The sequence below is a fragment of the Trachurus japonicus genome, chromosome 23 (genome assembly GCF_045865225.1).
Source record: "Trachurus japonicus isolate A0001 chromosome 23, Traja_1.0".
Taxonomy (NCBI): Eukaryota; Metazoa; Chordata; class Actinopteri; order Carangiformes; family Carangidae; genus Trachurus; species Trachurus japonicus.
This window is the reverse complement of record NC_140929.1, coordinates 18,665,149-18,686,787: the sequence shown is the minus strand read 5'-3', so window position 1 is coordinate 18,686,787 and position 21,639 is coordinate 18,665,149. Positions and strand designations below refer to the sequence as shown.

Genomic DNA, 21,639 nt, shown 5'->3' with positions numbered 1-21,639 from the left:
GACAGAGAAGTGGACGTCCTTTTGTCACATGACAACACGTGACGACACATTGACATGTTTTGTTGTGGTACACTCACTGTTGTTAGCTTTTGTTTCAATACATTATTTGAAATGAAGAGATTACCATCCCATACTTCTACTTAAAGGCCCTACTTTCATGATATAATATCACTGTAGCAGGAACTTTTTACATTTTCCACAAATTTAAACTTTTGTGAGTAATGTTATATAATCCTTTTTTTGTTGCCCTTACTTTGCATGTAGTCTCACTGGTCAGATGTTTGCGTTTCTCTTAAATGCCAAAAACGGTGTCCCCCAGGGATGGCTCCAGGATTTTTTCTCTCCCAGTGCTAAGGGGGGGCTTGGCCGATACGTGGGGGTGCTAAGAAAATAATTGATTTTCATGACTTCAATTATTAATTAACTATGCAAGTCTGGTGCTTTTGCATTTGTTTACAAGGAAGCCGGCAAAAGATCAATACATGTAAAGGTGGATAAATTTATATAACACATAATGGACTGCTCTGGTGCTCCTTCAAGTCCTGGCTCACGAGTTCCTCTCTCAGATTCATTTTTCACATCTCCTCACAAAACGATCCATTGCAACGGACTGTAAGCTAGCTAGCCTAAGCCTAATGTGCAAGAATAAAAAAAGACTCCCCCCTCCCCTCCCTTCACCTGTCCCCTCACACACACACACAGGTTGTAGTGTACACCAGTCAATGGAGTAGGCACAGGGGATTGGATTGGAACAGAATGGCTACTTGTGAAGTTTTAAATGTTTTTCAACCTAAAAAAAAGTTATGTATTTTAAAATATAAAATGAAATACTTGAGGGGCTTAACTGGGGCTACACATATTTTTGACCCCCTAGCCCCGGTGTAGAGCTGTCCCTGAGCGGTGCGTCTCATAGTCCAGCACAGGTCAAGTCAGGACATCACCTCCCGGTCTGGATGGTGTGTTCAGAGGCAGATTTCATTGTCACGATGATAATTAATATGAAACTTTGCCCACAAAATGTGCCTGGTACACAACTTCACCTAGGGAGCCATAACTGCTACACCACCAGCTCTTTCCATCTTCCCGTAATTGCATTCAGTCTTCTGAAGGAAAGAAAAACCCATAACAAACCCCCTGCGCCGTGATGCGTGCACACTCATTTAGCTCCCAGCGTAATGAGAGCTTACATAAAAGCACAATCAATTTCTAATGTGCTAGTTTACGGCACCCACCAGACTGACAGCCGAGTCGATACACGACAAAAAAATTTAATGGTTTTTTCGGGAGCAACAGTCTACAGTGATGCATGATGGGAAAAACAGGACTTTGAAAAGAGCCCCGAGCGTCTCAGAGCAATGAGTGTGTCTAAACTACTCTGGGCAAATTGGCTGGAGGGGCAGCGGGCTCTGAATGAAAATTAACAATGGCTCAGTGATGAACAACTTCAGTGTTAAATGAAGACATCTGTCACAGCCTCAGAGTACAGAGAAGTGTGTGTGTGTGTGTGTGTGTGTGTGTGTGTGTGTTTGACAAATTCTGACAATAACATACAGACTTAATTTTAAAGTATAAAAGCAGGCATTATTTTACAGTGTTGCTGAACACACACCCACTCCCCCCCGTGTGTGTCTCCCGGAGAACATTCCCACCGACAACTCAGCTCTCAGGAGGGAGAGAACAAGTCAACAGAAAATGAATCCTCAGAGTCGTTAGCACGATCCGTTCATTTAACACGTTCCATTAAACTAAAGTGAGAGAGCTGATGAGGAGATTCCAGTACGCCTCGTACTGTTACCGGGACAGGAAACACCACAGAATGAGCTCTAACGGGATAGAGGCAGAGGAGTCACTTCATGCAGAAAACGATTATATAGGGGGACTGTTGACACTAGCAGCTACTCCTCAGGTCGGAGGGGAAGTGTGTCACTGTGGAGCGTTCTCCGCTTCCTCCTCCTCCTCTTCTTCCTCCGACTCCTCCTGCTGACTCCTCTTCTGCAGAGAGAGAGAGAGAAAAAAAGACACATCCTCTATCAGATGAAATTCTTCTTCTTATGTTTGGCCGTGGACTATATTCTATATATACTGTATACTAATATTCTCACATTCTATAATAATCCTGATATGAGTTCTGGTGGGTGGTGACTGTTCACACGTCTCCAAACCAATTTCCTGGTTGTTGGGGTCTGGAGAGTGGTTCATTGGAAGTGATGGTGACTGCTCACACATACTGATGTCTATGTATAGGTGCCTGGACAGTCACTATCTCTGAACCGACTGCATACTTCATTTTATTATGTTAAATAAATGTTATATAAAAATATTGTTTATTTAATAAATACTGTATATTATCAAATCTATAATAAATATAATAAATTATATTTAAAAAATAGTTTTATCTCAAAGAGTCATGTGTGATCCAGATTCCAGATTTTTTCCTGCCTTTCAACTGGGTGGTGACAGACATGATGAAAACTTAATGTATTTACAGATCTTAAAGGGATAGTTCAACATTTTAGCAAATTGGCCCATTGCCATAATCCCTATAGTTTTAGGAATAGGTTTGTTACCTTTAATTGTCGTTGCAAGCTGTTGTTTTCGAGGTCAATTCATGCAAAACCGCTGATGCACGTTCCCGTCGGGGGCAGTTTTTAGGCAAGCAGTCTCTGCATTTGCCTCGAAAACAACTCTGTTTCGTAACGTCCCATTATTATCTCATAGCGTGGTGAATGTGCAGGTCACAACTTGTCCACCAGATTGTGTATTTGATGAATTTGATGAGAGAAACCAAGAAATCCCATTAGCCTCCGTAGCGTAGCTCTGAGCAGCTTGCGGCTCTGCTCCGCCGTTCTAAAAATAGCTTGCATCGACAATTAAAGGTAACGAACCTACTGCTATGACTATTAGGGACTACTAGGGATTATGGCAATGGGCCAATTTGCCAAAATGTTCCAAAACTATCCCTTTAAGGTTTAACTTATAGAAGGAATTTTATTCATAAATTGTGGTGTTCAGTCCAGTTAATCCACTTGTAATGTTCCACCATTATTACTGTCATTCTCATTACAATATCAGAGGCATTGATGCCGTTTCTTTGTGTAATTGTTACTGAAAAGCCAAGAGAAGAGCTTCTCCACCACACTAAAACCTGAGGGCCAGTTTGCTTTCACACGTCCTACCAGTTTGAGGAAGTCGATGAGTTTGTAGGCGTCTTCTCCGGTCGACAGGTCCACAAAGTCCCTTGGGATTCTGTAGCTCAGACAGGGACTGGGCTGCACCGTCACCTCGCTGTTGGTGTACCGGAACGCCGGACCCTCCTGCACACACACACACACACACACACAGTTGCATTAAAGGGATATGCCAACATTTTTTTTTTACGTGTCTTGCCTCACTCCCGAGTCCATGACAAGCAGATAGACACCATCCTTTTGACTGTGCGTGCAGTAACAAGGGAGAGCCCGTATCGCCCGTAATTTTAACTTAGCTCAAACGCTGGAAGTGTATAGGTAGTGTTAGCCTACCTCCACCTAAAGTCATTAGAGACAGTCTTCAGCAACTCTAAACGGACCGATCTTCGTCTCAGAGCTGACAAAACTCTCCGGTAAGGCATCTTGAGTGGTCAAATGTCGGTAACGGGACGAGATCGGTCAAAACGGAGGGTTCAAGCAAAGACGGTTTATTTTGGTTCAAGCTAGCTACATCGAGGGTAGGTTAGCTTCCTATTTCAAAGTAAAAGCACAAATTCTATCGTCATAGATCGTCATTGGATGTAAAGGGTGCAAGGAAGTGCATTTGTCACAACGGCTAGCTTGAGTAGCGCCGAATTCGTCCGAACAAAATTGTAAACAGCTGGTATTTAGACAAATTAACAACACACTGCTGATCTAAACGGCTACTTTCTCGCCAAAAAATGTTTGAAATGTTGATAAAGTGATATATTTACAGAGTTTAGAGCTAAAATGAAATCGGCTTCTGACTGCTGATTTCGGCTTACGTAGGAGGCAGGCTAACACTACCTATGCACTTCCAGCGTTTGAGCTAAGCTAATTACAGGCGATACGGCTCTATCCCCCTTGTTACTGCACGCACAGTCGAAAGGATGGTGTCTATCTGCTTGTGAGTGAGGCAAGACACGAAAAAAAATGTTGGCATTACGTATCCCTTTAAACTCAGATACGACCCTTCTCTTCCTTTCCCAAACACACCACCAGATAAATAAGACCTGGCTGACCTGCTGGAGAGCCGTTCCTCCTCCTGATGTCAGCTCCCCCCAGCTGAACAGGAGCGAGTCAGTCACCTCTCCAAATGGGTTCAGGTCGATCAGCCACACCCTCCCCTGCAACACACACAACACACACACACACACAATAAATAAGTGTCAGACAGTCTGTTTGGAAATATCCTGCGAATTCATGAGTATGGCTTTACCTGGCTGTCTCTGTAGACGTCAAACACAACTGCAAAACAGAAAATCATTATTAAACATCGACTTGACTCTGTCAGCTCCTTCCACAAACTCTCAAGAGGAAAGAAAATGTTAATACTGGCTGAAATTAAATTTCAAAATTAATTATGCGAAAAATGACTGGAACGATCAATCTTTCCTTGCCTCATTAACGATGAATATTTCATAAGCTCATAAAAAGTAAAAGAGGGCTAATAGAGAGAGTAGAGGGGGGAGGGGTGGAAGAAAGGTGGTTGCTCACAGTCCTCGTCCAGGAAGTGGTACTGGATGTGCTGGCTGAAGAACTCCTGTATGGCCTGGCTGATCTGCTCCTCCTGCTTCAGGATGTGCTGGTAATACTGTGTGTAGTCTCTCTGGGAGATAGCTGAGAGATCACACAGACACACACCATCAGACCGGCTCAAAATTAGTTTTATAATTGTTTCTAAATTAGCCTGCTGAATATACGTCCAGCCGAAAATGTCATTATATCACTGTTTAAAGGGGTTTTCAGCCATTTTCTGTGACATGTTACAGTGCGGTCGGTTGTGGATATCTTAAAGTTGAAGCTCAGGGTGAGGATCTACCCACCTATCAGTTTGTTTTCTTTGACAAAGCAGCGAAACTCTCCGCCTGGGATCAGCTCGCTCCACTTCCTCAGGACCAGCTGAGGAGAAAACAAGAGACACAGGTGAGGAAAAAAAGCACCGTGGTGTGTGTTCATGAGGGGATAAATACTCATATACACAGTGGATGTCACAGCTACACAACTGCAACATACATGAGGTATTCAAATCTGGGAAAATCTAACTGTGTCTTTACTCGGTTGTCTCATCTGACCCATCTAAAACACAGATGAATGGGGGTGTTTATAAGTTTTCTCTAATGTTTACAATAGCAGAGGTTATAAAAGCTCCTGTGAGCAGCTCTGTCTACAGGACAGACTGGAGGCCCCAGTGAGCCACGACCAGAGAGGGAGAAATGGAGATGAGGTTTAACACCGGAGTTTTTTTCCCACTTCTGGAAACAGCTGTTGGTAAGTAAAGGAATGCTCCATGCCAATGTTAGCTCTGTAGTGATAACAAAACTTACAAAAAGCTCATTTAATGACATTTAAAAAGAAAAATGAGATAGTGGGGTGGCAAGTGGCGCAGGAGGTAAGCAGGCGGCTCCAGTTCGAATCCTGCATCGGGCGGCCCTTTCCTGCATGTCATTCCCCCTCTCTCTGCCTCCCCATTTCCTGTCTCTCTCAACTATACTATCAAATAAAGGCAAGAAAAGCCTGAAAAAAATTAAAGAAAAATTAGACAGTGTGTTCTAATTCTGTATAGTTTATCTTGTATTAAAGCTCCATACAGTATAAATGCAGATGTTTGTGTTAAAGCTCCATACAGTATAAATGCAGATGTTTGTGTTAAAGCTCCATACAGTATAAAGGTAGATGTGTAGTGTGATTATAAATCAGCTCTAGGTTCTATATTAATACAGTGAAAGTATCAAAGCCTCAGGCCACAGAGAAATACACACAGCCTGTATTCAGAAACTGAGCCTTAAAACCAGCCGTCAGGACTTCTGTAACTTTGTGATGTCACAACAAAGAGGTAAGCGCCCACCTGAACACACCATCCAACCTTTAAGGATCTATTATATTAACTGAATCCCTCAGAAAACAGTCAGCCAATCAGAGGAGAAGCTCAAAATCAGCTGAGTGACCTGTACATCTTCTTATGGATCAAGAATTCAAATGGAGAGAGTTTCAACATGATAACATGAATAAATGTATAACATACCTCATAGTTGATGACAGGATCTGGGGAGTCCTGGTCACTACACTGAAGGAATCTGCAGAAACAGAAAATACATAGAATGTGACATACTGTTATATCAACGCAAAGCCAATGAAATGAAAAAACCCCCACCACGGACAGCTTGGTGAAGTTTTAAAAACTCCAATTATTATACTGTTTTCTCTCCACACACACACACACACACCCACACCCACACCCACACACACACCCACACCCACACACACACACACACACCACACACACACACACACACACACACACACACACACACACACACACACACACACACACACACACACACACACACACACACACACACACACACACACACACACACACACACACACACACGTCTTGGTTGTCATCAACAGTCTTTTCATAAAGCATTTTTGAAGACTTCATTGTTTCAACAAATTAAATCTAAATGGAAGCAACTGCTGACCAAAAGTGAGTATTCTGACCAGTAAATCAGAACTTTAAAAACCCCTTTGGCAAGTCCGGTCTTGTTGAGACCTCCTCAAGATGTTCTGGAGATGGGCAGTTTATCCAGTTCCTCCTGCCAGAACTTCTCAGGCTCCGTCTGACTGGATGGGGAGTGTCCATCCCAGTAGAGAGGACTTCTGGAGCTCTGTCAGAATCACTGTTGGGTTCTGTTTCCTCCCCGACCCGGATCCTTCCTGCCCGGTTACACCTCCAGTCCTGGTCCCAGACTTCTTCCTCTTCCTATTTACTGAGGCCAATGTTCTCCTGGGACAGTCCGAGCTGGAGAAACGGTTGTAAACCCTTGACCTGATCTATGCCTTGTCACAATATTATTGTGTTGGTCTACTGAGAGTTCTCTACATTTCATTTGATCCTGACATGCAGAGTGAAATGTGTGTGTGTGTGCTTTTCTAAATTATGTCCCATCAATTAAGCTTCCCATTTGAATTTCAACAAATCTGAAGGATCATACAAGCAAACAGGGAGCAGCTGGTCACAGTCATTATGGACTTCATCACAATTGTGGTTAGACTGATTGGCAAAACAGTGAGACATTTCACATATAATCCACAACACAGGAAAGCCCAAAAGTGAGAGGGTGTGAAAACTTTTTAACCCTTCAGAGTCTGTGGCATTTTCTTCTGTATTTCTCTCGTCTGGTCTCCATGTGTATTAATCCTTGTAAACCTCAGCCCTGTGATGTACTACAATTTAAAGGGACAACGAGGAGTTTCTATTCGGTTATAAAAAAGTCTCACGTTAATGTGGATGAATCTCCGCTACCCACACTTGTTAATGGGCCCATTTTCGATAAATATATCGTTCTGTCTCTATCGTTATTTCGTTATTATTAGTGGTGGCGGAAATGCTGGTCGAGCCGACCAGCGTTTCCTTCGTGGCGAGTCATGAGAATAACGCAGCCGAATCACCGTTTATGGTCGGAACTACGACGGTATGTGAACCTCTTTAAACCTCTGACTTTAATTATTGATGAATGAAAACATGAGTCCGTCTTGCGCCGGTCAAAGAATTTCACGGTGCGCGCAGAGGCTCATAAATGTATTGTGAAAACGCTTCGCTTTTCCAAAACTCCTCGTTGAGAAAACAGAAAATAAATTTCACATATATTTGTTGGAAAGACAGAGAAAATTATTATAAACTTCTTTTCAGACACTATTCAACTGTTCATATTATTTACAAGAATGCCCCATTCGCCTGGCATGAAAAAGTGTGTGTCTGTAACGAGGAAGAGAGACATCACAGGCCTGACGTGTCCACTGGGTGCACAGGCTTTTTTATGGGTCTCCTGTAGGACTTTGGTCTATCCTGTGATGGGACAGGAGTCTCTTATTGGACACAAATGTTTACTCGCTTCTGGCTGAGCTACAGATGAACCAGTGGACTCTTTGCAAAGGCCGCACTGCAAAAACCCAAAATCTTTCCAAGAATATTTGTCTTATTTCTTGTCAAAATGTCTCATTTCTAGTCAAAACTAATCTCTTTCCACTTAAAATAAGACTCATCACCTAAAAATTAATTTGTTTTTAGATCAATTTTCACTTGTTTCAAACTAATTTCCACTTTTTCACCACAAGCACAGTTTTTTGTGCTTGTAATAAGAAAGAAAAACTTGCTCCACTATCAGATTTTTCTACTTATTTCAATTGAAAATATGCTTGAAAGAAGTTAAAAGTGTCTAAAAACAAGCTACTTTTTATGTGACGAGTCTTATTTTAATTATAAAGAGATTTGTTTTGACTAAAAATGACATTTTGACTAGAAATAAATATTTTTGGTAAGATTTAGGGTTTTTGCAGTGCGAAGTGTCCCGCTTTCAATAAAAAAAGAATTACTTGGCTCATTCGTTGTTCCGGAGATAGACGCTAAAACAATACCCCCCCCCCCACCACCACTACCACCACCATCGTATATGATGGCATCGACCTCAGAGGGTTCAGTTGCTATGACACTTTGTGTTTGCGTGTGTGTGTTGATGTTGGATTTGGAGGCTTACGGTTGCGTGAGGTCGTGAGTGATAAAGTCTGAGCTTTTGAAGAGCAGAAACACATCACTGAGGCTCTGACACTCCAGGGAACTGTTCAGAGCGATCCAGTTAGCATCCTAGAAAACACACACACACACACACACACACACACACACACACACACACACACACACACACACACACACACACACACACACCACACACCCACACACACACACACCTGTTAAGTTATGTGGTTATGAAGGTAAGTTGTTACTGCAATGTACAAAAAATTATTTACTCATGCTACAAATAAAAAACACACACAGAAGGTCCAAAAGACTTATGACAAGTGTTACTGATCTTCCTGTGTATGTTCAATTCCCACCTCATTCACACTGACTGAACCCACATGTGTAATGTGTGTGTGAAAGTGTGAATGTGACAAACAGTGTAAAGCGCTTTTAGTGGTCTATATAAGTGCAAGTCCATTTATCATTTCTGACACCGAGCTAAAACGCTGACTCACCCGAGGAGCGCTCCAGTTAAGTTTAGGAAAGACACGCCCACCCAGAGCGTTTATGGCCTCCAGCACTTTAGAGGTGAATTCTGGGAACTCTGGCGCCTGGTAGACACAACCGTCATCACATCATTAAAACATACACTTCATGATGAGCATGGAGGTTACATAATACACACTTCTTTCAAATTACAGAGAGGAAAGTGAAGAGGAGAGCCTCACACTTGTTTACATATTGGTTTAAAAAGAGTTTTATCATGTTGGAATTAATTCATCATTTGGTTTAACTGATTATGACAGAATGTTTGAAACAAGAAAGTGTTGATGTCCTTACTGTGACAGTGGTGGTTGTCTCATCATCTGACCACTAGAGGGGAGCAGAAAACAACACACACCAGACTTAGTTTGAACTAGATGGTTAAACTACAGATCTGTGGTCATGTGTCCACTTCCACCAGACAAATACAGTGTATAACAAGACAAATAATTCATCACAGAAATATGACAACAATCCTCCTTAACAAACGTCCAAACAAACAGAAAGAACCTCTCTAGGTGGACAAAGAGCTTTAGTTTCTGTTCCTTTACCTGAATATCTTCCTCTGCATCCGAGTTGTTGTTGTTGGTGTGTGTCTGCTGTGTGTTATGGTCACTGGAGGGAGGAGAAACCACACAGAAACACTGGTTAATGTAGCAGCTGTATGTGACGCTTGAAACTAATAAAACCTACACAGATCTGAGGATTACAGAATCCAAGCAGTGGATTAAAACAGAGGATGATGTTGTTCTTTTCTCTACTTTTTGATGCTTTTAAACACGTTTGTTTTCATTTATATTTTCTTATTGACTTGTTATTCCAAGCTAGTTTTGCCTCATGCACTGTTTTATTGTTAATTCTGTTTTGAGACAATGTGGCATGGTGATTCTACACTTTACATAAAGACTGGTCGATTGATTGATAAAGTGCAGCTCCTTCAATAGAATGTGTGAGTATGCGTACGTATGCGTGCGTGTGGCCTCTTACCTCCCAGAGACTACCAGTGTCCCATCGTCCAGTAAATATTCTATTACATTCTGAGGCAATGGCAGAATCAAGCTAAAAAATAAAATATAAACATAAATATTATTACAAATATGATAACATATAAATACATAAAATACGCTTATGACAACAGACAGGCGTGGGGGGAAACATAAACAACAATAATACACACAGTTAGGATGAAGACAGAGATGGTCGCTATCTGTTTCTGTCTGCTAGCTAACGTTAGCTGCGGGCTAATTCGCCTGTTTCACCGCGACAACAATGGAGATATTTCATCTGTTTCTGAACAAACAGTCGCGGTTCACCTTTTAATAGTGTGTTTCTTGAATATCGGATACCAAACCGAAAACTGGCAGTTGACAACTTGCTCCTTCTTCATGCTGCAATATCCTGTAATGGAAAAGTGTCCATCAGTAAAAACCGTCCGGGCACCACTTTTTGAGACTCTCGGTAGAGTTTCTATTAAATACCTCAAAATATTAAGAAACTTAATTAATTCTAATTCACAGTTGTACGTAATGAATATAATTATTTTTATTAGTGTTATATAGTGATTAGTTTGCGTTTTCAGACGGGGACGTCTTTCTGGGACGCACATGTGGGCGTAATCGAGGAAAACCCGCTGATTTGAGGCAGAGATTGTCTATGGGAAGAGGTGTCACTCCATGCCCGAAATTAACTGCAATCGATTTTCATTCTATATTCCAAATACAAATAAAAAACACTGTAAAATCCTTTCAAAATATAACATAATGGACCCTACTAATATTTTCAATAAGCACAATTAATACGAAAGGTGAAGTGCCTTTGGATAGACAAATTTGTAGTCAACCTATCATATTTACTGATTAACTGCAAGTTAAGAATGTATTAGCATGCAAAATGTACTTAAATTTGTCGGAACTGTTGAGTAAACATGTTTTAAAAGCTACAATAATTGCTGAATGAACAGCTTTTTAATTTTTTTCCTAAACTTTATCAGCAAAGAGTTTCTTTAAAGTTGACTCAAATGACGTATGAGGTAACCGGAAGTGGTAGCGGAGTGACAACTCCCTACTTCTTCACTATCTCTACCACTACTAACACAAGGCTGGGATTTCACGTGAGTTAGGTTTAGTTCTTTTTCTTTCTCATTTTACGTGATAATTAAAAGTGTAAAGTAGACGAGCCCAGAGCCCGCGTGCAGCTGGGGGAGTGTGAAGCAGCGAACAAAATTTTAACTACGAAACGAACAGAGCAGCTGAATGAGGGGGTGTAATGGTGGCTGCTGCTGCTGGTGAACTTGCCCCGCTGTAGCAGCTAATTGAGCAACTCATGATCAGAATCGTCCCGTGTCCAAGTAGAGCTGGACCTACAGCCTTGTGTGTTTGTGTGTTGTGTGAACTGTCCAGTTGGGCTCGGGCTGAATGGTGTTAATTTAAGCTTTTTAACTCGGCTCTCTCCTCCATTTACAGCTGTTCAGATACTGACAATGAGTAACTCCGAGGAACCCAAAAGGACTACAACTCCACACATAGTGAAAGAAGAGGTGAGTCAAATTTTTTTAAGCTGCAATTACACGAAGATATAATGTAGAAATTGCTCGTTTGAAGAGGTCTCCATTAGTGCTGGACACACTCTCCAACATAACCACAGAGCTCAATTAGAGTGCCTATAGGCACTCTAAGCTCAATCTGCTCATTTCAGTGCAGATCCTCCATGTAAAAGTGAAAGTTGTTGGAAAAGGGAATCCCCAAGAAAGGAGTGGAAATAAGGATGGAAGGAGTGAAAAAAAATACTTTTATTACTATTACTTCTCATTTACTCTACTTTATGATTAATTGTGAGTTTATGCCTAATTTTTGTCTTTGTTTCCTGTGTGGAGTATGGGTATGTTCTATGTATTTAGAAAATTATGTACGAGATGAGGATAATGCTGTATAGAATCAATAAAAAAAGTTTATTATAAGTAATAATAATAATTTTTAAAAAGTGAATGTTGTTCAGTCAGATTTTTTACTTGACTCAAACTTCTGGATCACCTGTTTTCTGAAAAATCCTGATACCTCAGAACAGATCACTGTGCTCCATCTTTATCTAATGAAGCAGCATGAGGACACTGACAGTGGAGGAGTTCACTGTGTGGTGTGATGTGATGTGTAGTGGAGTCAAAAGTACACTACTCTGTGTTCCAGCTCATAGCAAAAGGGAATTGGGTGAAACTGGAGAAGACCACGTACGTGGATGTGGCTGGAAGCACCAGGTACTGTACCATCACACACCTAACACAGACCCACAATCAAACAGTTTCCCTCTCTGCTGCTTTCAGTTTCTGTTTTCCGTTTTCATCCTTCCAGGACCTGGGAGACCGTGAAGAGGACGACTAGGCAGACCAACACAGAGGCAGATGGTGAGCATGTCCGTCTCGTCTTTCTCTTGTTTGACAAGGATGAGGTGGTCGGGGTGTAACACAGTTTTCCTGCAGGCGTGGGAATCATCGCGCTCCTGAAACGGACGCTCCACAAAGACTGCGTGGTGATGGTGAAGCAGTTCCGTCCTCCTCTGGGATGCAACAGTTTGGAGTTTCCTGCAGGTCAGAAAGTTTTCCCATTGCCATAATCCCTATAGTTTTAGGAGTAGGTTTGTAATTGTAATTTAATTGTAGGTGCAAGCTATTTTTTGAACGGCGGAGCAGAGCCGTGAGCTGCTCAGAGCTACGCTACGGAGGCTAATGGGATTTCTTGGTTTCCCTCATCAAACTCATCAAATACACAATCCAACAACTCCAAAACGCTCTCATGGACAAGTTGTGACCTGCACATTCACCACACTATGAGATAATAACGGAACGTTACGAGACAGAGTTGTTTTTGAGTCAAATACAGAGACTGCTTGCCAAAAAACTGCCCCTGACAGGAACGTGCATCAGCAGTTTTGCATGAATTTACCTAGAAAACAACTCTGTCTTCTAACATTACATTATTATCTCATAATGTGGTGAATGTGCAGGTCACAACTTGACGCTTTGGAGTTGTTGGATTGTGCGACAAGTTGTGACCTGCACATTCACCACATTATGAGATAATAATGTTAGAAGACAGAGTTGTTTTCTAGGTAAATTCATGCAAAACTGCTGATGCACATTCCTGTCAGGGGCAGTTTTTTGGCAAGCAGTCTCTGTATTTGACTCAAAAACAACTCTGTCTCGTAACGTTCCGTTATTATCTCATAGTGTGGTGAATGTGCAGGTCACAACTTGTCCATGAGAGCGTTTTGGAGTTGTTGGATTGTGTATTTGATGAGTTTGATGAGGGAAACCAAGAAATCCCATTAGCCTCCGTAGCGTAGTTCTGAGCAGCTGGTGGCTCTGCTCCGCCATTCTAAAAATAGCTTGCACGGTTGCACCGACAATTTAGGGGAGACAACAGAATGTTATTTTTTTGGTAATAGTACAGACTTCTTCTATTTGACTCCTGAATATGGGTGTTACCTCCTGTCTTTGTCCAGGCTTGATCGATGAGGGGGAAACTGCAGAAGCTGCTGCACTCAGAGAGCTGAAGGAAGAAACCGGCTACAAAGGGGAAGTAGTCGGAGTGACTCCAGGTATCATCGCCCACACACACACTGGACAATTGATTGCATTAGCTTGCCTGTCCTGTGTGTATCTTATCTCCTGTGTGTGTGTGTGTGTGTTTTCGAGAGGTTCAGGGGTCCCATGCACATTTTTTATCTACAGGGCAGCCGCCGCAGCACTGATAGATTCTGAAAGCCTCGGAGGTGTGTGAGCGTCGTGTTACGTAATGTTTCTGCTTGCTTTGATCGTAGTGACGTGTCTGGACCCCGGCCTGTCTAACTGCACCACCCAGATCGTCCTGGTCAACATCAACGGAGACGAAGCGGAGAATATTAACCCCACACAACAGCTGGGTGAGAAGACGGGAGGGATTCAGTCACTAGTGTCGGTTAGGCTCATGATCAAATCTCAGAACTGGAACCTAATGTTAAATTGGCCATTACGAAACAGAAAAAGTGTTACAATACAATCCAGTATACTTTCATTGTCCCTGTAGGAAAATTCTTGGGCTTAGTGGTGCTGCATACATTATCTCTTTATCATCATCATCATCATTTATCATTTATCATTTTCAAAAACAGATGGATATAATGATGAGCAGTAATAAAAGCAACATTGAATCAATAAATATCATAAGAGGCAAAACCAGTGAAAAACAATTGAATAGATAAAAATAAACAATAGAAATATTGAGTTATTGCAGGAGGTTAAGTATTGGGTTAGGGCTGGTTTTTATTGAGGAGGCTGATGGAGAATGGCACAAATTATTTTTTAAAACAATTGAATCTATGCTTGAGCACCGTGTATTGATAAAAGGACCATTAAAATTCCATAAAGATAAGTGATAGACCGTGGTATTGATCTATCATCCCTGATCCCTATATGTCTATCAGTGATGCTGCTAGCTGTACATCTCTGATCTGTCTCCTCCTTTTTTCAAAGTTCAAAAGTGTAGCATGTTTCCTGATGAGTAATCATGTTGGATAATCACAGTCTAAATATTGATCAAAATATTTGTCATGATTTTTTTTTTTTTTTTTTCTGTTATGGAGCTGGCAGCTCAGTTTCAACCCTCTGATTTTAAATCTATTATTTTTAATTTAGTGTTTAATTTCTATGCATTGGATACATATGAATATATCTGCTAATTATAACAGTATCATACCATACCAACACAGGAGTTAATCACAATCCCCAACAACATCACTTTTTTCTGTATATGTACTGCATTTTAGGAATTTACCTGTGAATTAAAAAAAAACACATTGGCTAATCCTCTCTTGTGTTCTCCTACAGGTGATGGAGGTGAGTTATGTTTATCACTTTTCAGAAATATTCTTCCATAATAAAGTAGGTCATCTCACAACCTTTTTTTTTTCTTCCTCCTGTAGAATTCGTTGAAGTCATACTTCTACCTCTCGATGAATTCCAGACAAAAATAGATGGTGAGACCTCAGTTTCTTCTTGAGCACAGAGATAACCAACAGATACACTGACCTGTAGTGTTGTTTTTGGTGTCCTGTTTTAATTTTAGTTTTAGTCCAGTCTTTGTGTCAAACTGTCATTTACCGTCTGTTTTTATTAGTTTTAGTCACGTTCATTTTTTTTTTTTTGTCTAGTCAAGTTTCAGTCGACTTAACAGTCTGAGCATTTTATTTTAGTCAGAATAACCCCTGAATATTTCCTTTCTCTTTCTAGTAATGTCATTCTATTTAACCCAGTCAATATAGTATAATTACCTATATAGTATAGACAAAACCACATTTTTCTTTCAGTCAAACCCATTTCACAATTCAAACATGGTTATCTTATTATTATATTATTGTTACCTTATAGACTCAAGAAAACATCCATTCTAGATATGGAAGATGCTGTTCAACATATTTATTTTAAAGACCCACTCCCGTGAAAATCGTGTTTTTTGAGCTTTTCACATGTTCCTGTGGCATTTTTCTTGTGTTAGAGCACATATCAGCAGAAAAGGAAGTGCAAAATTGCATTTCTGAGTTTTTCTGCCTTCAAATTGCTGTGAACCAATGGCAGACGCAAACTGGCAGTTTCAGGGAGACTGGAGCTGACGTGTCACAGCTCCAGGGGAGGGCACTAGTGCTACAAGCTCCCGCCCCGCTCTGCATCTGGCTCAGAGGTGAAAGGCTTGACAGCTAGGTGTAGCTGTCAAAGTATAACAGGTATAGCTCACCTGGTAGAGCAGCTTGCACCATGAGCAAGGACTATGTTCCAGTCTGGGATCGAATCCCAGTGTGGAGTTTTACGCTAAACGCGCTGAATCTGTCCAGCTGTCAGCAAGTGGGGGGTGGGGTGCGAGGAGGTGGCTGGGCGGGTGCAGAGCAGCGCAGTCTCCGCCCACCCTCCAGAGGTGCATTGCTAATGTGCATGGCTAATGAGCTGGTTTTAAAATGACCAAAAAGGGTCGCGGGAGGGGGACTTTAAGTTCCCTCACACTATATTTAGCAGATATTTTGAAAAAAACCCTCTTTAAACGCTCTCTCTCTGCCGCGAGTGGGGATTGAGGAAGTGATGTCGCCTAGAAAACAGAAATACTGCAAAATAATAATAACGTAACTAAACATTCTAATGTTATTTCTTCTCGTCTCGTTTTGGTCAAAGAAAATGAAGAGAAATTTTAGCAGAGTTTTTATTTTGTAAACCACATTCAGTCTAATTTTTATTGTCAACAATATTGCATTATTTATTTAGTTGTATTTATCATTACATGACCACCATCTTGTCTTGTTTTCGTCACGTGATAAAAGTTAATCGTCGATGATATTTCATCTAGGGCCGGGACTCGATTAAAAAAATTAATCGAATTAATTAGAGGCTTTGTAATTAATTAATCACAATTAATCGCATATAAATATTTGACCTGAGAACAGTGAGAAGCATTTTTTTTCACATGGATTTTAGTATACCATTGAACAGGGATGCAAACAGCGCGCCGAAAAGCGAAACTCGCTTTTTTCATGACCAATTAGGTGACTTGTGTGAATCGTTCAGATCCGAAGAGTTTTTGTTTTTGAGGGGGGGGGGGGTCTCAGCGTCTCAGCGTCTCAGCTGGGGTCAGTAAAATGTTTTTCTACAGGCTGACAGTGACAATCACGTGAAACTGAGGCGAACTCATTCATGGTTGTCTCTGATTATACCCAAAGCGGCGCGTATCCGTGTGCAGTCGGTGCGACGGCGCCGCCGTTTTTCCCCCCGTGCATGTGTCAGGCAGGTGTCTCCCACGGAGCTCTGCCCCGTTTCAGAGGTGAAGGAGAGACGTCGCCTCCGCGATGTAGAATGTGTTCAATTAAAGTGAAACTAACACATTATGAAACATCCCATGTCTTTTATTTATTCAGTTTATTTTAATAGTAATAATTATGACTAACATTCAGTGAAGACCTAAAATTCAGTATCTCCAAAATTGAAACATTGCAAAGGATTTTTTTAAAGCATTTTTAATATAGAAATGTTGGCCCTCTGAAAACTATGTCCATCTATATGCACTCAATACTTGGTTGGGGTTGAACTACTGGAAATTGACTTTTCCATGATATTGTAATGTAATCATTTGTTAATGGTGAGCCCCCCCCCCCCCAGTTCCTCTCTTTTTTGGTCCTGACCTGTTTGCATCCCTGCATTGAATGACTGAATACATAAGCTTAAGCATTCAAGGTAATCGATATTTGATACATACAGATTAAATGGTCTTTCCTTCCAATACACTATGATGATTACTGTAGTATTTAACTAGGCTACTTAAATCACAGTAGCATAAACTGATTTGTTGAACTCAGCCTGATGTAAACATTAATAAAACTCAGTAACCAATCACACAGGCAGCTCCATGTTGTCCCTGTGTGATGTTCAGGGACAGGTCAGGACAGTCTGAAGACAGACAGCTCTGAGGGTGAAGTCCTATCATAATGAGATGAGCTGCACCTGTGACAGTGACAGGTCATAGATATAGCGCTGCAGCTGAGCAATTAGCGCTATATAGCGCATTTAGCGTGCGCCCGTGTCTGTGTATCTATGTGCAGGCAGAGATCAGAGATGGTGTTTTAAATAACCATGCTAGCGTTTCACCAGCTCTCATCTCTGCCAGTCAGCCTCTCAAACTGCGTGGGCGCACCACACGTAGACACATGTGAGAAGAAAAAAAAAAAAAAATTTTTTTTAAATAAGTGCGATTAAAATGCGTTAATTTTTTTAACGCGTTAATTTTTGTGTAATTAATCAGTGGCGGCTGGTGGTCAAATTAGTTGGGTGGGCTAATAAATAAATTATACCCATTAAATGGTTAACACAGCTAAAAGTTAGGGTTATCACATCTCACAAAAGTATAGCAACTAACTAGGCCTACACACTGCATTAAAGCTCCAGTTGGTAAGTTGACGAAAGTGAAAGTAAACTCCGCGACTTGGTCGGAAATTTCAAGACAATACTCCGTCAGGTCCCTTTATGAACCTCTGCCAAGTGCCCCACACACACACAGACACACACAAAGTAGCCATGAACGCACTCACAGAGAAAAAAAAAAAAAAAAAAAAGATGTACCGTATCCATAGCACGACGTGTAGGAGCGGCGATTGGCTGCTCCTCCTGCTCCCTCTACCTGACTGGTGGAGAATCGTCGGGCGCGGTGGATTTTGGCAAATACGATTACAGGCTGTAGGTGGAGCCAGAGGAGTTGGATTTTGTCCTAAATTACTCATTTAATGTCTGACCATCAGAATATAGTGACAATTCCAGCAAATATGACTGAATAATTGTTACCAACTGAAGCTTTAAGTAGAAGGGTCTAGTCCAAAGAAAAAAATAAAAAATAAAAACTTCACCTGGTTATCTCACACATACACACACAGTCTCTCTCTCTCTCTCGCACGCACGCACGCACACACACACACGTACGTACGCACGCACACACGCACACGCACACACGTACGCACGCACACACGCACACACGCACGCACACACACACACACACACAAACACTTACACACACACACACACACACACACACACACGTACGCACGCACGCACACACCCGACGATGTTGCTCAATTTTAAAAAAAGAAAAGAAAAAAAAGACGATATATGCAGCTCATATCGACGGCCTTTCTGGTCTGTTATCGCCATGTCATTTAAGTCTGGTGCTCCCGGTGAGTTTAGAAACTAGATTCTCCACTTCGTTCATGTTAGCAAAGACAGTTTAGAGCAGTAAAGTAGCTACCTGTGATGCTAGCGCCTAGCGCCGCTGTTTCTGTCTTCTCCCTCCCACAACAACACAACTTTTCCTCCGGTTCCTGTCATTGGTCTGAAAACAGCGGTGTTGGGCTAAATGAAATTAGCCCCAATGACAAGTTAACCAAGGGGGCGGGACATGACGCCTGTCAATCACTGACCCTGCGTCAGCCCGCTGCTGATTGGTCAGAACCGATCGGCCTGTGGGCTGAATGAAATTAGCCCCAACAGTCGGTCAATGGCGAGGGCGGGACATGGCACCTGTCAATCATCCACAGTGGGAAAATGAATGAGAGCAGACTCGGTGAGCTGGGGCTGATTAAAATTAGCCCATTTAGAGATATCCTGTGTTTTTCTTGAAACTATTTAATATTGTTGCCAGTTCCGATTTTACTAAGACTTAGAGCAATCTTTTGTATGTTATTTAGAGAATATAATATAGGCTATATATAATATGTTTTCCTCATCTTTTGTTGTGTAATGCAGGGAGGGCTTAGCCCCACTAGCCCATTGATACCAGCCGTCACTGTAATTAATTACTCGTAATTAATGCGTTAAAGTCCCAGCCCTAATTTCATCATAATTTACGTTGACGAAAGCAGCACTGCTGACCCGACATTGTGTTTGTCTGTTTCTTTAGACCTGCTGAAGAAAGAGAAAATCATGGTGGATGCTAAAGTTTACATCTTTGCCATGGGGATGGTTCAGGCCTTCTTCAAACCGAGGGAGCTGCCCGTCCTGAAGCAGTGAGGCCGTCCAGGCTGAGGATGAGAGGAAGAGATAGTCTTTTCTGTTACACAGGGCTCCTACACAGGCCTGCAACATTTGGAAATGTATTCAAATTGATTATTTCCAAATTCTAATGAGACAAAAGAATTAATAATCACTATTTGCGGTGTGAGTTTAGACCCCATGCAAGCTCCTCTTTTTAATATTTGTGTCTATGAGGTGAAATGACCATACAGAGAGCAAGATGGAAAATCAAATTAAGAAATTAGAGTCTTGAACGCAGCCTTGGATGGAGATCCTGAAGCTATGAAGGAGCCCTGTTTATATTAGATGTACTGGACCACGTGTTGCTCTCAGTATGGAGGTACCACAACACACCTGAAGGCCAAGAATATACTCTGGTGACCAACTCTCAGGCTGTTTGGACACTTCCAGCAGACTGTGTTCCAGGCTTTAGTCTTGTACGCCTTGAGTGACTAACAGTCATTTCCAGGATTTTATGAGATTAGATGTAGTTTAATGGGATGCAATTCATTGTGATTTTTATTTTGTGTCTGCAAAACATTCCTTCCATGTGCTAACACAATATTTTTCTGACTTTAATCATCTCGTCAGTATTTACACAAAATCGGCAGTAAGTGAACTGTAATGCAACATTAGCCTGATTCTGTTCAATGACTTCGGTGGTAAGTATCAGGCTATAGAGATCCATCAATCAATCACTCAAAGAAAAACAGAACACTGACTTCTGTAATTTGACTAAAGGCCTCCTGGGTTTGAAAGAATTCACTCTAACACTAGAAAATGTAAATAACCCATTGTCTCTAAATACAGTAACATATTTTGGTTTATTAACATGAATAAAATTAGTTTTTTTTTTTTTTTTTTTTTTTTTTTTACTTCTGGTGCCACTGTATTGTACAACAGAGGTACAGTATTGATAAAGTCAGTCACTGATTAATAAGAAATATTTGATGCAGTGCCTTGAACCCCATGCTAGTGCAATTAACTGGATACTGATGTTGAACTTACTCTGGAAACTAGTAATTACTGACAAAAATAAATGTGATACTACCTTTGCTCTTACCACAGTCTGGGCTTCTTTCTCACACTGACCTCTCTGAATGGAACTTTAATGTGCTTGTTTATTTATTTCATATATAAAAGACATTTTGAAATGAATATATAAAAAATATATAGGCCTAAGCTCCAAGAGAATGTGAAGGAGACATGCACAACATATTGTACAATATGGTTACAATGTTGTATGCAATTTGTAAGCCACAAAAACAAGCATGATAAAAAAATAACAATAAACATGATATATTACTAATGACAGTGCATTTTATAACCCAATAACTCTTTCTTTCTTTCTTTCTTTCTTTCTTTCTTTCTTTCTTATTTTCTTTCTTTCTTTCTTTCTTAAAGATCATATTACGAATTCCACAATTTCCTACTGAAGTTTTTCAAGCATTATATAAAGATTCAATGATTTTAATTGTCAATTCTATATATGTATTGGACATACAGAAGAATTGACGAAAGTCGTTTCTCTCTCACCTAAAATAAATATAATATGTATGAATTAAATGCTCAAGAAAATTAAATATAATATATATAAAATCATCTATGTACACAACATAGATGATTTTATACATCATGTAGCCTACCCTACTACATTACATGATCTGAGGCTTGACACTCCAGGCCGCTAGGGGCGATACTGTTCCTTTAAACTCCTTGGTCAAACGAGAGACTTCCTCACCAACACAAACAACAATTTCAAAACCACTTCAGCGACGACTCACCTCACGCCAAGGTTC

The 21,639-nt window shown here is 40.9% G+C and overlaps 2 protein-coding genes across 2 annotated transcripts; one reads left to right on the top strand and one right to left on the bottom strand.

Moving 5' to 3' along the window:
* Nucleotides 1-1,254: 1,254 nt before the first annotated feature.
* On the bottom strand, nt 1,255-10,681 carry cdc123 (cell division cycle 123 homolog (S. cerevisiae)). The gene is made up of 13 exons (XM_085768822.1): nt 10,590-10,681; nt 10,264-10,335; nt 9,828-9,891; nt 9,574-9,606; nt 9,249-9,344; nt 8,750-8,856; nt 6,235-6,286; nt 5,036-5,111; nt 4,707-4,829; nt 4,429-4,457; nt 4,232-4,336; nt 3,177-3,314; nt 1,255-1,992 (listed from the first exon to the last, which is right to left on the bottom strand). The coding sequence occupies exons 1-13, from the start codon at nt 10,661-10,663 to the stop codon at nt 1,924-1,926; spliced, it is 1,038 nt and encodes a 345-aa protein (XP_085624948.1). The 5' UTR covers nt 10,664-10,681; the 3' UTR covers nt 1,255-1,923.
* A 661-nt stretch (nt 10,682-11,342) lies between these two features.
* On the top strand, nt 11,343-20,052 carry nudt5 (nudix (nucleoside diphosphate linked moiety X)-type motif 5). The gene is made up of 10 exons (XM_085769438.1): nt 11,343-11,386; nt 11,739-11,812; nt 12,459-12,526; nt 12,621-12,673; nt 12,749-12,856; nt 13,771-13,866; nt 14,089-14,190; nt 15,134-15,142; nt 15,229-15,282; nt 19,728-20,052. The coding sequence occupies exons 2-10, from the start codon at nt 11,756-11,758 to the stop codon at nt 19,835-19,837; spliced, it is 657 nt and encodes a 218-aa protein (XP_085625564.1). The 5' UTR covers nt 11,343-11,386; nt 11,739-11,755; the 3' UTR covers nt 19,838-20,052.
* Nucleotides 20,053-21,639: the final 1,587 nt, after the last annotated feature.

Coding starts and splice junctions, on each gene's coding strand:
- nudt5 (XM_085769438.1), top strand. CDS start 11,756: ATGAGTAACTCCGAGGAACCCAAAAGGACTACAACTCCACACATAGTG. Junction 12,527..12,620: donor GATGTGGCTGGAAGCACCAG/GTACTGTACCAT, acceptor TCATCCTTCCAG/GACCTGGGAGACCGTGAAGA. Junction 15,283..19,727: donor ATTCCAGACAAAAATAGATG/GTGAGACCTCAG, acceptor CTGTTTCTTTAG/ACCTGCTGAAGAAAGAGAAA.
- cdc123 (XM_085768822.1), bottom strand. CDS start 10,663: ATGAAGAAGGAGCAAGTTGTCAACTGCCAGTTTTCGGTTTGGTATCCG. Junction 9,892..10,263: donor ACACTGGTAGTCTCTGGGAG/GTAAGAGGCCAC, acceptor TCCTCCCTCCAG/TGACCATAACACACAGCAGA. Junction 4,337..4,428: donor ACGTCTACAGAGACAGCCAG/GTAAAGCCATAC, acceptor TGTGTGTTGCAG/GGGAGGGTGTGGCTGATCGA.